The following is a 16,373-nucleotide window of genomic DNA, read 5'->3' on the forward strand; positions in this document are numbered from 1 at the left end:
AATGTTTTTATTTTTATTTTTTTTTACTGTAAATCATGCGCGGAGTGTTGCTACATCGACTATCTTATAGCCTGACTCGCAAGGGAGTGCTGCTACATCGACTGACAAATAGCCTGACTCGCAAGGGAGTGCTGCTACATCGACTGACAAATAGCCTGACCCGCAAAGGAGTACTGCTACATCTACTATCTTTTAGCCTGACCCGCAAGGGAGTGTTGCTACATCGACTGAGGGTTTGGTTGGGGCAGGCAGTCTCTCAATTAATAAAAAAAAATAATTCCGGTCTTGCATTTTAATTTTTACTTTTTGTCAACAAAATATGGAAAAAACTTTCGGACAACATCTACAGGATGTATATATATATATATATATATATATATATATATATATATATATATATATATATATATATATATATATATATATATATATATATATATATAGAGACACACACACACACACACACACACACACACACACACACACACACACACACACACACACACACACACACACACACACACATATATATATATATATAGCGTTGCATGGTAGTCGAAAAGTTTTTTCCAAAAACTGTAGTTTTAAAGAGAGGGCTAATAAACCAGGCCATAAAAAGTTTAAAAACTTAAATAATTTTTTTTTTCTTAAATGATAGACTGCCTGCCTTAACCATACCCCATATCGATGTAGCAGCACTCCATTGCAAGTCAGGCTATAAGTTAGTCGATGTAGCAACGCTCCACTGCAAGTCAGCGGAGTGTTGCTACAACGGAGTGTTGCTACATGGAAAAAATAAAGACAGTATTATGCGGTTTTTCGTTTTATATTTAGTTCATATGGTTTAATAGAATTGTTTATTTTATGTTTAATTTAGATTTAGTTTATATGGTTTAACTCTTTCACTACCGCAAGCTGCTGGTAATGGTTTTTGAGTATGGTTCACAATTTATCTTGTTTTGCACATAAATTTACATTCTAGACACATAAAATTTGTTTGTTCTAAAAGTTTAATTGGTTCTCTACATAATCAAGAAAAAAAAAAAGAGCTGTATTGTGTAATTATAAAAAATTATCACTTGACAAAGTTAAAAAAACTCGAGTAATCCTTCACAAAAAAAACTTCTTTAAATTTAGTTATTAAATAAAACAGCATTAACATTGTAAAATTTAACTTGTAGAGGTATTTAGTTAAGTAATTACCAAATCCTTTTGAAGAAAAAAGAGTTTTGATTTGGACTTAATTTTTTACTTAATAATTATTAAAAAAATGGTTAAAAGCACTTTTGCATTTATTATTGTTCAATTATGCGTATTAAAAACTTATTTAATTAAAAAGTACTTGGTTTAGCTTTTTATTGAAGTATAGTTTGTTATGCTTTTAAAAAGATTTACTATTCGATTTTTAATTAAGTGATGCAATTCAGTTTATATTTATTTTAATTTAAACAGTTTATTGAGATTTTTGTTCTAGGTTTTGTTTTTATTAAAATTAAGTGTTTACAGTGTGGTGTAGCAGTTCGTTTTATATTTAGCGCATATATACTTAAATTCAAGTTACATGGTTTATTAGAACTATTTATTTTATATTAAATTTGTTTGATATGGTTGTGTGCAAATATTCCTTTTCTATGTGTTTTTAATTGATACATTGCAGTCTTTATTTTAAAAATAATTGCTTCGCCATCTTATAACAGCGCAAATTGTCATTTTTCAATTAAAATTTACAATTCAATAAAAAAGTGAAGTATATATTTTTTGTGCCCTTTTTTATACACTTATACCTTGCAGAAAAAATCCAAATGGCCTACTATTAATTATCGCAATAATTTTCATCTTTTGGCAATTTTTTTGAATTCAAATATTTTGACAGACATTTAAATTGTCGAATCATCGTAGTGCGCTTTTATAAAACATTGTGAACTTGGCATTTCTCAATACATGTTGTATTTTTAAAGCGTGCCATATTAAAATCTGTCTCTTAACATTCTTTCATTCATTCAAGTTAAAAAACAGGATTGTCAAATGCAAGTTTTGCAATGAACATTAAAAATAAATTCGATAAAAAATATTTTTACATATTTTTATATAAATACCTTGATTAAGATTTATACTTACAATTGTTAAAAACAAGTTGCGCTACTCAAATATCAAAATTACTTTATTTTTAATAGTATCACACACTTTTTTTGGATTTAGTAAAAAGTTATACGATTAACATGATTTGGTGATTGCGGCAAAAAAATAATATATCTTAAAAGAAAAAATTTATACGATGATGTCATATATCAAAACTGTTATGAATTAAACATGCATAAAATAAATTATCAAGTCTGCAGATTACGGTTAACATTATACAGACTCAGAAAACCAAAAAAAAATGGAGACTGCGAGCTTCGACTAAAATGTGAATTTTAAAATTAATGGTGTGCATTCATTATTTAGTTTTAATCAAAAAAATTTAGTCCAAACGTTTTTTTTCACATTTTCTTCAATATGAACACAACTTGTCTCAGCACTTGGGGATCCCTTTAAAAGTAATGTTTTTGTCTAAGTTTTTTTATTAGTGCTTATAAAGTACGTCACACTAAATTTATCTTTTCAATAGAAGCATGATCTTTCTGCTCAGATCTGATCTGCTTGATATGATTTTCCTTCAACGTAAAGCACTTTTGAATTTAAATTACTCTAAATCTCTGCGTGGAAGCCAATAATATTTCAAAAGGTCATTAAAGCGAAAAGTTTAAAAAGGAACCAAAAGTTTAACCAGTAACTTTTTTGCTTAGACGTCTTTTGCTTTAACAACCCTGAACCTTATATTTACTTTGATTTACTGAATGGATAAAGTACATCACAGTAAGTGTACTTATAAACTAAATCAAAACAACCAGTTAAGTTACTACAGTAAGTTACAGTTAATTAAATATTAACTTTTCAACTATATTAATTTACTTAATATAAGACAAAAAAAAGTTAGCCGTGCAAATGTTTTTATTTTATATATTATATGTTGTTAACACATAATATAAAGCTTCTGACTAAAAATTATTTTAACAAGAAATGTTGAATAGAATATGAAAAATGCGATACCATATTTTTATATATAAATTTTATTTAAAGCGATATCAAGATTAAACATTTTCTATAAATACCCAAGTTGTATTCAGGAATTTTCTTAAAAAGAAATCTATTTAAACAAAATAATTCTTCTAAAAAAAGTCTTCTGAAATTCTCTCATTCAAATATTTTTGCATTTAAAAATTGATATTAAAAAAAAAAGGCAAAATTAAAAAAATTTTAACATTCAATAATTATAAATTTAATTGCAGCGGCATCCATAATACTCAGTGGCATAGCGAGGGTCATTCCTGAAAGTTAAACCTATATCTAGCTACAGTAACTATATCAGATTTAGAATATAGTGCAAGGAAGAAAATTATATTTAAATTGTAAACATTTTGAATAGTAAATTTTATTTTGTTTCTTGAAAATTGTTTTGAAAGTAGAAAATATTCTATTGCAAAAATTAAACTAGTGATTTTTGCAAACGTTAAACCAAAAATTAATTTTTACTAAGAATTCAAATTTTAAAAAATAAATTATTTTACTTCTATTCATAGAAATTTTTTTCAAAAGAAATAATTTGAGCATATACTTAAACTTAACGAAAAAAATAAATAAAAAATAAATCAATTTATTAAACCAAATTTTTTTCTCACTTTTTATTACAAAACAATTTGAACGAAGAAATTGAATAAAAACATCAACCTAAAAACCATTTGAATAAAAAAATTATTTATACTTAAATTTTTAATAGTACGTTTATCATACTTAGATTTTTAATAGTAATAGCAATAAATTATAAAAAATGTGGTATCTAATGTCTTTTTGCTTTGACCTTACTCGTTTGGTCTACACATGCTTGAGTTTTTTTTTAAATAAAACATTTCTATTAATTTAATTTGTTTTATTCTAAACACGTTTCATGTTATTAATGTTATAAAAACTTAACTTTATAACACAGCAACACGAACAGCATCAAAAAGTTGTTTTATATTATCACAAGCTCTTTATATTGTCAAAACTTTGCAGTCTGTTTTATTGTTGTTTTATAGCTTTTTACAATAACAACTCAATACTCTTTAAAAATAACATGTGTTTTATCGTCAGCATGAACGTATTAAATAGTTTTCTACAACTAATTAAAGTGGTTTAAATATTGTGATGTTGCGTTTTTAATTTTACTTTTTTAAGGATCATATTAAGTAAAAACAATTACTAAAAGTAATATCCTAATAGTATTAAATACTTTACTTCCTCATTTCATCATAACTTGGTCATTACTATAACTGCAACATAAACTTTAAACTATAACTTAAGCTGTAAATTATAACAGTAAACTACGCTATCTTAAACTCCGCCAAACAAGAAAACAATTAGATAATATTTAAATATGACAGATATTATGTTAAAAAAATAACAATTACAAACTAATGTTGAAAAAATTTATTTTACAAACTAATGTTGAAAAAATTCCTATTTTATACTAACGCGACCGGGATGCCGAGAGCCATCACGCCGCCTGGGACAACAACCCTTACTTATCAAAATTTCCCTATATTATAGAAGGACTTATTTTTTTATTACTTTTTTTTTTAGGTACCTTATTTTCATTTGGGGACCCTTAGATATCTACTGCCTGAGGCAAACTGTCCCATTTGCCCCCCCCCACCTCTCGGTGGCCCTGTATATATATACATACATATATATGTATACATATATATATACATACATATATACCTACATACATATATATATATATATATATATATATATATATATATATACATATATATATATATATATATATATATATATATATATATATATATATATATATATATATATATATATATATATATATATATATATATAATATTACTTATTAAACAGGTATTAAGGTGTAAACAATTTAAAACACTCCTATCCTTTAGAAACAGATTTGATAAAAAAAATTTTGCACAAAATAGCTTTAATACATTTAGTATATAATAATTTTAATACATCGCTAAGCAACATATTGTGATATAGCTTTTACTAAATTTACTTAAGAAAAAAAGTACCTGCATTTTTAATTCAACCTGGTCAGATTCAGAATGTTCAGAAACTTGCCCTGGATCATCATTGCCTTCATTTACAGATAATGCCATATAAAAACTAAATCAAAACAAAAATTGCTATATAAAAACATTAAAAAAATAGTAAACAAATAATAAAACCAAACATATTTTGCATATTTAAAGTTTATGCTGACTTGAATCTAAACTGTTTTTCAGAAAAAGAGGAAAATAAAAAGAATAGTGAAGAAAAAAAACATGATTTTTTAATAAAAGTAATAAAAGTCCTTTACTTTCTAAATAATACCTGCTTAAACCCAAACATTCTCAGTCAACAAAAGCCCCTGCAGCTCAAATTAGAAATTAAAACAAAACTTATGCTGAGCTAAGTTGTGTTTTTTTTTAATTTCTAACTTCTAAATGCAGACATAAAAAAACTCTTCGTCTATTAGGCTGGCACAGATGTATTTTTAATACATTGTTTCCGGCTTGGACTTAATGTATCCATTTTGCTTGTGTCTTTTTATGATGAGGTCACTCATCCTATTATCTCCTAATGAGGGTACAGCTCTAAAACTCAGTTTTATGGTTCTGAGGCAGGCCAGGTTTCTCAAACTCTGTGCTAGCTCTCAAAGAGGCTGATTCCATCAACAGCTGAAAAATATCAAAGTATTAACAGTACCATGTTGCGCATGGATGGTGTTCGTACTTATGGTGTGCATTTCGAGCCCTTTGATACAGCTTAGGGTTTATTATTATTAAGGAGGTAATTGCTTGGGCTATTAAACAGTGTACTAAGTACTGTCTATGCTTTGAGTCAAGTTCTTTAACAAACTTAAAAATAAATAAAGAACCAAAAACTATTTAAAAAAAACAAACATTTTCATCACCAAGTTCTCTAAACCTATCATTCACTAATATCCAAATCTTATCTCATGCAAAGATCACCAGACCTACTTGCTCTTTGTGATACTCATTTGAGCTGTCTCATCTTGTGATCTTATTATAAATGGTTATTTTATTGTTAATGGTTGTCTTGATTCGTTAAGACTCCAATAGTCACATGCTTGGCCTGGGCATTTACATTCAAGAAAACTTACCCATTTGCTAAGAAACTAAGATTGAATCTACAGACTTTTCTTTTATATGCTTTTGTTTAGCACCACTTCACTCTACCGCCTTTCTCTTTGTTCTATATCAAACTCATTCATCTCAAAACTGCACTCTTTTTAATGTTATTCTGATCAAATTCACCAAGCCCTCTCTCTTTATCTATCAGCCAATATTGTTGTTGTTGGTGACTTTAATGCTCATCACACTGAATGGCTTGGCTCTAGTGTCAGTGACTCTGCAGGCATTAAAGCCCACAACTTTTGTCTTTCTCAATCCCTAACTCAAAAAGTCAACTTTCCAACTCACTTTCCAAACAACACGAATCACTTACCTTCTCAACTTGACTTATGTCTTGTTTCTGATCCTAGTCAGTGCACCGTTTCTCTACACTCTTAGGTGCTTCTGATTACGGTTTGATCTCTCTAAAACTAATATCTCATTCTTCTTCATCATCAGAATCCCCTTCTCATCCTACCTCTAACAATTACCTTAAAGCTGACTGGGACTCTTTACGTGATTTTCTTCGTGATGGCCCTTGGGTAAAAACCTTTTGTCTTCCTGTTGACAAATATGCTTCCTACATAACTTTGTGGATTCAGGCTGGCGTGGAATCTTTTATTCCCTCTCAACGATTTCAGGTCAAGCCTCACTCTCCTCCATGGTTTTCCTCCCATTTTGTTGCTACAATTGCCAATCGAAACCGTTACTTCCATATCTATCAGCAAAATAATTCTCCAGAAAATAGACATCGGTTTATTACTGCTAGAAACCATTGTAAAAAGGTTTTGTCTAACGTCAAAGCCCGGTATTCTCAGGTCATGAAATCTCGTATTTCATCACAAAAATTAGGCTCTTGTGACTTCTAGAGAAGCTTTAATAGTATCAACAATAAAGGTAAATCTGTTATTTCACCTCTCTTGTACGGTTCACACTTTGCCACCTCACCTAAAGTCTCCAGTGATGTTGTCTATACTTACAAAACTATTTAACAAGTGCTTATCAGAGTCTTGTTTTCAAGCCTGCTGGAAAGGAGTTTCTCTCATTCCTACTTTCAAAAATTTCGGAGAGCAATCTGATTCATCTAACTACCATGCCATTAGTCTTTTTCCTATCATAAGTAAAGTTTTTGAATCTTTAATTAACAAACACTTAATCTCTCATCTTAAGTCTAATAACTTACTTTCTAATTATCGATATGGATTTCGATCTTCTCATTCTACAACTGATTTGCTAACAGTAATAACCGATAGGTTTTATCATACATTAGATAAAGGTGGAGAGGTTAAGGCTATTGCTCTCAACATTTCTAAAACTTTTGATAAAGTTTGGCATGCTGGTCTTCTCCATAAGCTTTCTTCTTACGGTGTATCTGGTAACATCTTTAAGATTATTAAGTCCTTCCTTTCCAATTGTAGTATAAAAGTTGTCCTTGATGGAGAGCACTCTTCTTCATATTCTGTAATTTCATGGGTTACTCAAGGTTCTTCCTTGGCCCTATACTCTTTTTAATTTACATTACCGATCTTTTAGATATTCTCACATCTAAGGTGGCATTGATTGCTGATGATACTACCATTTATTCTTGTCATGATAAGAAGCCAACACTCTCTAATTGCTTGGAGGGGGAAACTGAAAAGGATCTCACTTCTGCTACAACATGGGGCTCACAGTGGCTGGTAAACTTTAATTCAGATAAAACTTTTAGATAAAAAATTTTTTTTAGCCAATCCTTATCGCAATATCTTAGATCTTCCTATATTTATGATCGGTAATATACTCGATGAGTAATCGACCCTTTATCTTCTGATCTTGGAAACCATATATTGAATCAGTTGCAAAGTTAGCATCTGCTAAGGTTGCATCTCTTTATTAAGCTTGGCACTTTCTTACTCCGGATTCTATTCTTTTAGACAAGGTACAACCTCCAACCATTATCACATCATCCTATTGTTGCTTCACTTTCTCTTTTATACAATTACTATATGAGCACTGGTCTAAAGAGCTAGCATCTCTTGTGCCATCTACTAAAATTTATTATTGTGTTACTTGTCATTTGATTAAGTCTCATCTTTTTTCTGTGACCTAAGTGCTCCAAAAACTCTTATTCATCTAATTTTTTTCCTGGACCATCAGTTCTTTGGATTTTGCTTCCTTTATCTTGCTTTCCTGATTCATATAATTTGCAATCTTTCCAGTCGTCTGTCAATCATTATCTTGCTATACAAACTTCATATTTTCTCTTCCAGTAACTTTAAACTCTAGTAGTGGTTGCTTGCAGTCTTGTTGAAAGTAAAGATGTTAAAAAAAAATAATAATTTGTAAAAAAATTATAAAAACAAATAACCAAACTAAAATTATCCATATTTTAAAGAACTCTTTTTATAATTTTTTTAAAAAGTACTGTAATTAATCTTAATTTCTAACTTCCTATGAAAATTTTGTGCTATAAATTTTGAGCTTAAGTTAGATAAATTTATATATATATATATATATATATATATATATATATATATATATATATATATATATATATATATATATATATATATATATATATGTATATATATATATATATATATATATATATATATATATATATATATATATATATATATATATATATATATATATTAGACCATTTCAAAATTGTATATAAAAAAAATAATTTTTGATTTTTATTTGGGCTACCCTTTAATTTGATGTCGTTTGTGGTCAAGAAAATTAGTTCAAAATTGCTAACTTAAATAATGTGTTTTAAGGACAGCTCAATTAACTTTACATTTTAACAGGTCCCTATTATTTTGAAAAAAGAAGTTTTTTCAAAAGTATGTCATGTTGGGTCTTAAAAGTAGCGAAATTATATAAAAACTTTAAAAAAAATGGTAATTTCATACTACCATTATTATGTTAGATTTAATTGCACAAAAACTATGGTTTTTTAACTAGAAATTAAAAAAGTACATTTTTACAAGTTTTTAATGAAAATAAAAATTTTTTAATTTATTTTTTATAAAACAATTATTATTTTTGAAATTTATATATTATTTTGCTTCTATCAAAATAATATATAAATTTCAAAAATAATAATTTTATTACTTAACATCTAGCCACTTAATTATTAAAAAATATTTTTTTTGAACTGGTCTAATATATATATATATATATATATATATATATATATATATATATATATATATATATATATATATATATATATATATATATATATATATATATATATATATATATATATATATATATATATATATATATATATATATATATATATATAAATATATATATATATATGTATATATATATATATCTATATATATATATATATATATATATATATATATATATATATATATATATAATATATATATATATGATATATATATATATATATCTATATATATATATATATATATATATATATATATATATATATATATATATATATATATATATATATATATATAGATCTATAGTTTGTTGGCTTTGGGAAGAGCGGAAGGAAAAAAGTGATTCTTACGCCAACACATACGTCACTTTTAATTACTTTTGACTTTCGTCCAACATTTTCGTGTTGGACGACAGTCAAAACCATTAATTTAATTACAAATTAATTGTTATATAAAAAAACCACAAAAACGCAAATTTAATTGACCAGAATGTTTTTAAAAACATTCTGAATGTTTTTAAAACATTCTGAATGTTTTTAACAATATAAACAATGTTTTAATTTTTATTTTTTTTAATAAAATGTTTTTATTTTTATTTTTTTTAATAAAATGTTTTTATTTTTATTTTTTTTACTGTAAATCATGCGCGGAGTGTTGCTACATCGACTATCTTTTAGCCTGACTCGCAAGGGAGTGCTGCTACATCGACTGACAAATAGCCTGACTCGCAAGGGAGTGCTTCTACATCGACTGACAAATAGCCTGACTCGCAAGGGAGTGCTGCTACATCGACTGACAAATAGCCTGACCCTCAAGGGAGTGCTGCTACATCGACTGAGGGTTTGGTTGGGGCAGGCAGTCTATCATTATTAATAATAAATAATTCCGGTCTTGCATTTTAATTTTTACTTTTTGTCAACAAAATATGGAAAAAACTTTCGGACAACATATAAGGGTTCTATATATATATATATATATATATATATACCGAGTCGAAGATAAAAGTTATATATATATATATATAACTTTTATCTTCGACTCGGAGTTTTACCATCGCTGGATCATCAGGAAGAGTTACTAAATCTCAAAAAAAATTCAATTTATAGAAAAAAATATTTTACAGGAAGTTATAAATTATTATAAAAAATTTTTAATTACTATATTTTTTTGTTAACGGGAAGTTACAGAAAGTAATTATGAAATAATTTTCTTTGGAATGGGGATAGTTTAATTTGGTCATTTGTTTTTATAATTTTTTAAGAGGTATTTATTTTCGGGCCTACGTTTAGAAATTAATTCAGATTTTTTATTTAATAAATTTTCTTGAATAAATTTTCTTGATTTTTTATTTAATAAATTTTCTTGAATTTTCCTTATTTATTTATTAAATAATTAAATAATTAAATAATTAAATAATTAAATAAAAAAGCTGAATTAATTTCTAAATGTAGGCACGAAAATAAATACCTCTTAAAAAATTATAAAAACAAATGACCAAATTAAACTATCCCCATTCCAAAGAAAATTATTTCATAATTACTTTCTGTAACTTCCCGTTAACAAAAAAATATAGTAATTAAAAATTTTTTATAATAATTTATAACTTCCTGTAAAATATTTTTTTCTATAAATTGAATTTTTTTTGAGATTTAGTAACTCTTCCTGATGATCCAGCGATGGTGAAACTCCGAGTCGAAGATAAAAGTTAGATAAGTGTTTTTTACTAATTAATTATTGCTCTGTTCTTTAAGAACATTGAGCACTCTATTTGTAAAATACACTAACATAATTTACATATATATATATATATATATATATATATATATATATATATATATATATATATATATATATGTATATATATATATATATATATATATATATATATATGTATATATATATAGATATATATATATATATATATATTTATATATATATAGATATATATATTTATATATATATTTATATATATATTTATTTATTTATATATTGATATATATATTGATATATATATACATATATATATATATATATATATATATATATATATATATATATATATATATATATATATATATATATATATATATATATATATATATATATATATATATATATATATATATATATATATATATATATCAGGTCTTGTTTTAAATAAAAAATGCTTAACACAATAACCTAATTTGAACTTGACATCATAAAATTCTCTTTATCTTTTTATTTTTTAAAGAAATTAACTTTTTTTGAATTACTGGAATAATATTAATTACCACAAAACAAGTTTATTATTGTTTAACTCGTCTTTTATTATTACAGTCAGGAAATGTTTCTTTTCTTTAATTTTTTTTTACATTAAATAATTAAATTAAATATTACATTTAAAAAAATTCCCATATAAACAAATAGTTTTTCTTGACATTTGTATAAATGAATTAAAATATGTTTAATTTTTTTAAATAATTATTTCTTAAGTAATCATTTTAAAAAATTTGCAGCTAAAAAAGTTTTTTTATTTTAATAAAATTAGCGAGTAACAAATAAAAAAATTACGTTAATTTATTTACTCTATTTATTAAAAATTCCTAACTTTATTAGCGATTTTGTTGTAAAAGCAAAGATTATTTTCCCAATACCATTTGTTAAAATTATATCGTGGTATATATAATTTATTAAAAATTAATTGCTGCTAGGGTTTCTCAAACGGGATCCTGGGAGCCCGTTTTCCCGGGATCCCGGGGATAAAAGTGGCAGCGGGAATTCCCGGGATATCACTGTTATATTCCGGAACATTTTTTTTTTTTAATTTTTACATATGATAACTGTTTGAACCAAGATTTCTTGCGACGAAAACAGTAAGTTTGATTTTTAAACTTCTAAATTATTGAAAAGTTAGACTTTGTAAACTTTCTATTGAAATATTTAATAATTTTTGTATTTAAAAAACGGCAAACAAAGACATATAAAGTCATATGTAAGATAAAAGAAATATTTATAACTTTACCTTTAGTTGTTTTACAATTCAATTTAGTTATACCATGTCAATTGTAAATGGATCGAAAGAGTGGCAGTATTTTTGTAGAGAAAAATCTGGCAAATCTGCAATTAGCAAAAAGTGCAATGCAAAGATAACGTGCAAAGGATTTTCGACAAGTAGGCTCCTTCGTCATTTAAAAAACGCACATAAAAATTTGGATTTAAATATGAAGCGTCTACATGAAGATACTGGTTCGGAAATTAAAATTGTGCAAAAGAAAATCACATTGTTTGTTAAACAGAAGACTATCGAGAAAATTGTGTCAAAGATAGCAACAGTGGATTCTCAATAAATGCCATAACAAAAAGTGAACTTATTAGAATATCATTGTCTGAAAAAGGCATGTTATTACAAAAAAATCCATCCCATGTTATGAGTATGATAAAAAAACAATATGATTTAGCTAAACAAACTGTGGTTTTAGAGATAACAAAAGAAATATCTTGCGGGTCGCAATTTTCTTTATCGTTAGAGGAATATACATCTTTAAAAAATCAACATTATTTATATGTAAGTTTACACTTATAAACAAAGTTTTGGAACCTGGAATAGACTCTGATAGCTGGATCACTTCCTGCAGAAAAAATTATTGATCTGGTTGAAAACAAACTGTCAGATTTCAATTTATCAATTAAAAAGCACATCATAGCTAGTGTCACTGACGGAGCATCCGTAATAAAAAAATTTGGACGGCTAAGTGGTATTGAACATCAGCTGTGTTATGCCCACGGACTTCATTTGGCAGTATGTAATGTTCTTTACAAAAAGTCAGACTCTTCAGCAAAATATATTGAATTGCAGTTGCAAGATTCCAATGAAAGTTTGAGTGATTACAATGAGTTTGATGATGTATTTGTCTGTAATGATGAGTCATACAGTTCAACAGGTGTTACGTTTATTGATGATTTACAAAATAGTGTAAATATAGCCTTAACAATTCAAAAGGTTCGAAAAGTGGTTTGAATGTTCTGCAAATCATCTCTTAAAAATGACGTTTTACAAATCTACGTAAAATCTATGTTTCATAAAGAACTGAAGCTGATATTAGATGTCAAAACAAGGTGGAATAGTCTTGTTGCAATGCTAGAAAGATTCCTTAAAGTAAAAACATGTATACTAAAAGCAATGATCAATTTAAAAGAAGTTCTGAATATCTCTAAAGATGAATATGCGATTATGAACGCAATAACAATTTCTCTGCAACCGATAAAAGTAGGAATAGAAACACTTGGTAGAAATGATGCTACTCTACTTGACGCAGAAGGTGTAATGATACTCATTTTGGACAATTAGACGGAGAAAAAAAATTTGATAGCTAATAAACTGCTTCAACCTGTGCAGCAGAGAGTTAAAGAACACAGAAATGCCAATTTAATTGGACTACTAAAACTTTTAAACAACCCAATTAGTTATAATCAGGAATCAAATATCAACTCCAAACTTCTCTTACCATCCAAACATGCATTAAAAGCAACACCAAAAAAAATTTATACCAGGTTGTACATAGAGCATGCTAGCACTAGTTCATCAAATAATGAAATAGTTTAAGTGAGTCATGATAATGAAAGCATGGTTTCTGACCCGTCAATACCTAAACCTGTTACTCCAAATTTGTTAGGCAAAAGTATTTTGACACTTGAACAAAAATTGGATCCAACTATTTGTAATGTCAAACAAGTAGAAAAAGCAGCTCTAGAAGACATTAGCAATTTAAAAAACCTTACAAAAGAAATCAAACTCTTTGAGGCAACTGGAAAACGAAGCGAAAGTTTAGAAAGAATATATTCCACATTAATGACCATCAAGCAGACATCAATTGAATCAGAAAGAGCTTTTTCTGCCGCGGGTCTATTTATGGGAAAAATTTGTTCACGATTAAGTGACAAATCAATTGATTGCTTATGTTTTTTGAAACAATATTTTATTTTAAATAGTAATGTAGATTAGCGTGCTATGATAAATTTGTCAGAAACCGCTTGTTTTTATATCTAAAATTATGCTGGGAAATCCCGGGATAAATAAGCTGCACACAGGAAATGAGAAACCCTAATTGCTGCGCTCTACTTGCGTTATAAAAATAAGTTTAACTTACATTTTGTGCAAATTCTTGATACAGTAAAAAAAAAAATGAAAAAAAAAGTTAAGGAAAGAAAACCGAAAAAGCAATTGCAATAAAAATGGGCTAATTTTTTTTTAAGAACAAATAAAATTTAAATATTGAACAATATTTAGTAATATCTTTAATAAATTTGATAGTTAAGTTAAACCCAAGCATTAACTGTAATTTCAATAAATTTAAATTTAAATTTTTTTAATCAGAATTAATTAATATATATATATATATATATATATATATATATATATATATATATATATATATATATATATATATATATATATATATATATATATATATATATATATATATATATATATATATATATATTATATATATATATATATATATATATATATATATATATATATATATATATATATATATATATATATATATATATTAATTAATTCTGATTAAAAAAATTTAAATTTAAATTTATTGAAATTACATATATATATATATATATATATATATATATATATATATATATATATATATATATATATATATATATATATATATTAATTGAAATTAAATTATATATTTTTTTATCAGAATAACATTATATATTTTTATTAAATTAGTTTTGAATTAAATCATTTATTTTTTTATCAGAATTAAATTACATTATAATGATCTTTGCTTCAAGCTTAAGTATTAGCATTTTTCAAGCAAAAAAATCAATCATTACAATTAAAAAAAAAAAATTAATTATAAATTATTTATTACTATATAGAATTTAAAGTAAATCTTTTTAATGCAATCAAAAGTTTCATAAATATTCTTGTGCTCTCAAGATGATAAATAAAAGTTTTTATTATATGTATTTTTTTTTATAGTTACATTCCAATTAATAACTTCACATAAAAAAAAAATTGTCGTTAACTATAAGAAATTTTGTTTTCTATTCGATAAAATAATTAGCTTAATAAAGAATATATTATTTTCATAGTTTTTAATTTTATTTGAGTTTTTTTCATTAGGTAATAGCGCCTCAAAATCTAACTTTAAACAAAAAATTACATCTAACAAAATTGTAATTCAAACATTTTTACATAATTGTCATTCAAAAGTTAATGCAGTTATTTATAAAAATTTTTATTATCTTACCGCTTATAGAATAATTTACAAGTTAAAAAATGATGAAAAGTTGCTAAATGGAAATTGCTTAATTTTTTTAATAAAATGTTTTTATTTTTATTTTTTTTAATAAAATGTTTTTTATTTTATTTTTTTCACTGTAAATCATGCGCGGAGTGTTGCTACATCGACTATCTTATAGCCTGACTCGCAAGGGAGTGTTGCTACATCGACTATCTTATAGCCTGACTCGCAAGGGAGTGCTGCTACATCGACTGACAAATAGCCTGACTCGCAAGGGAGTGCTGCTACAACGACTGAGGGTTTGGTTGGGGCAGGCAGTCTATCATTATTAAAAAAAAAAATTCCGGTCTTGCATTTTAGTTTTTACTTTTTGTCAACAAAATATGGAAAAAACTTTCGGACAACATCTAAGGGTTCTATATATATATATATATATATATATATATATATATATATATATATATATATATATATATATATATATATATATATATATATATATATATATATATATATATATATATATATATATATATATATATATATATATATATATATATATATATATATATATATATATATATATATAGTTCTATAGTTTGTTGGCTTTAGGAAGAGCGGAAGGAAAAAAGTGATTCTTACGCCAACACATACGTCACTTTTAATTACTTTTGACTTTCGTCCAACATTTCCGTGTT

The 16,373-nt window shown here is 25.7% G+C and overlaps 1 protein-coding gene across 3 annotated transcripts in view; it reads right to left on the reverse strand.

Annotated features, from left to right (window-relative positions):
* The window catches only part of LOC100212983 (SUN domain-containing ossification factor), a 65,210-nt gene that overhangs the window by 47,092 nt on the left and 1,745 nt on the right, over nt 1-16,373 (reverse strand). For all 3 annotated transcript variants that reach the window (XR_010636771.1, XR_010636772.1, XM_065791248.1), the window contains exon 2: nt 5,124-5,217. Coding sequence is in view for 1 of the 3 variants with exons in the window: in XM_065791248.1 (XP_065647320.1) it covers nt 5,124-5,217 (94 nt within the window). In the remaining 2 variants the exon portion in view is untranslated. The remainder of the gene's footprint in view (nt 1-5,123; nt 5,218-16,373) is intronic.

The sequence above is a fragment of the Hydra vulgaris genome, chromosome 02 (genome assembly GCF_038396675.1).
Source record: "Hydra vulgaris chromosome 02, alternate assembly HydraT2T_AEP".
NCBI lineage: Eukaryota > Metazoa > Cnidaria > Hydrozoa > Anthoathecata > Hydridae > Hydra > Hydra vulgaris.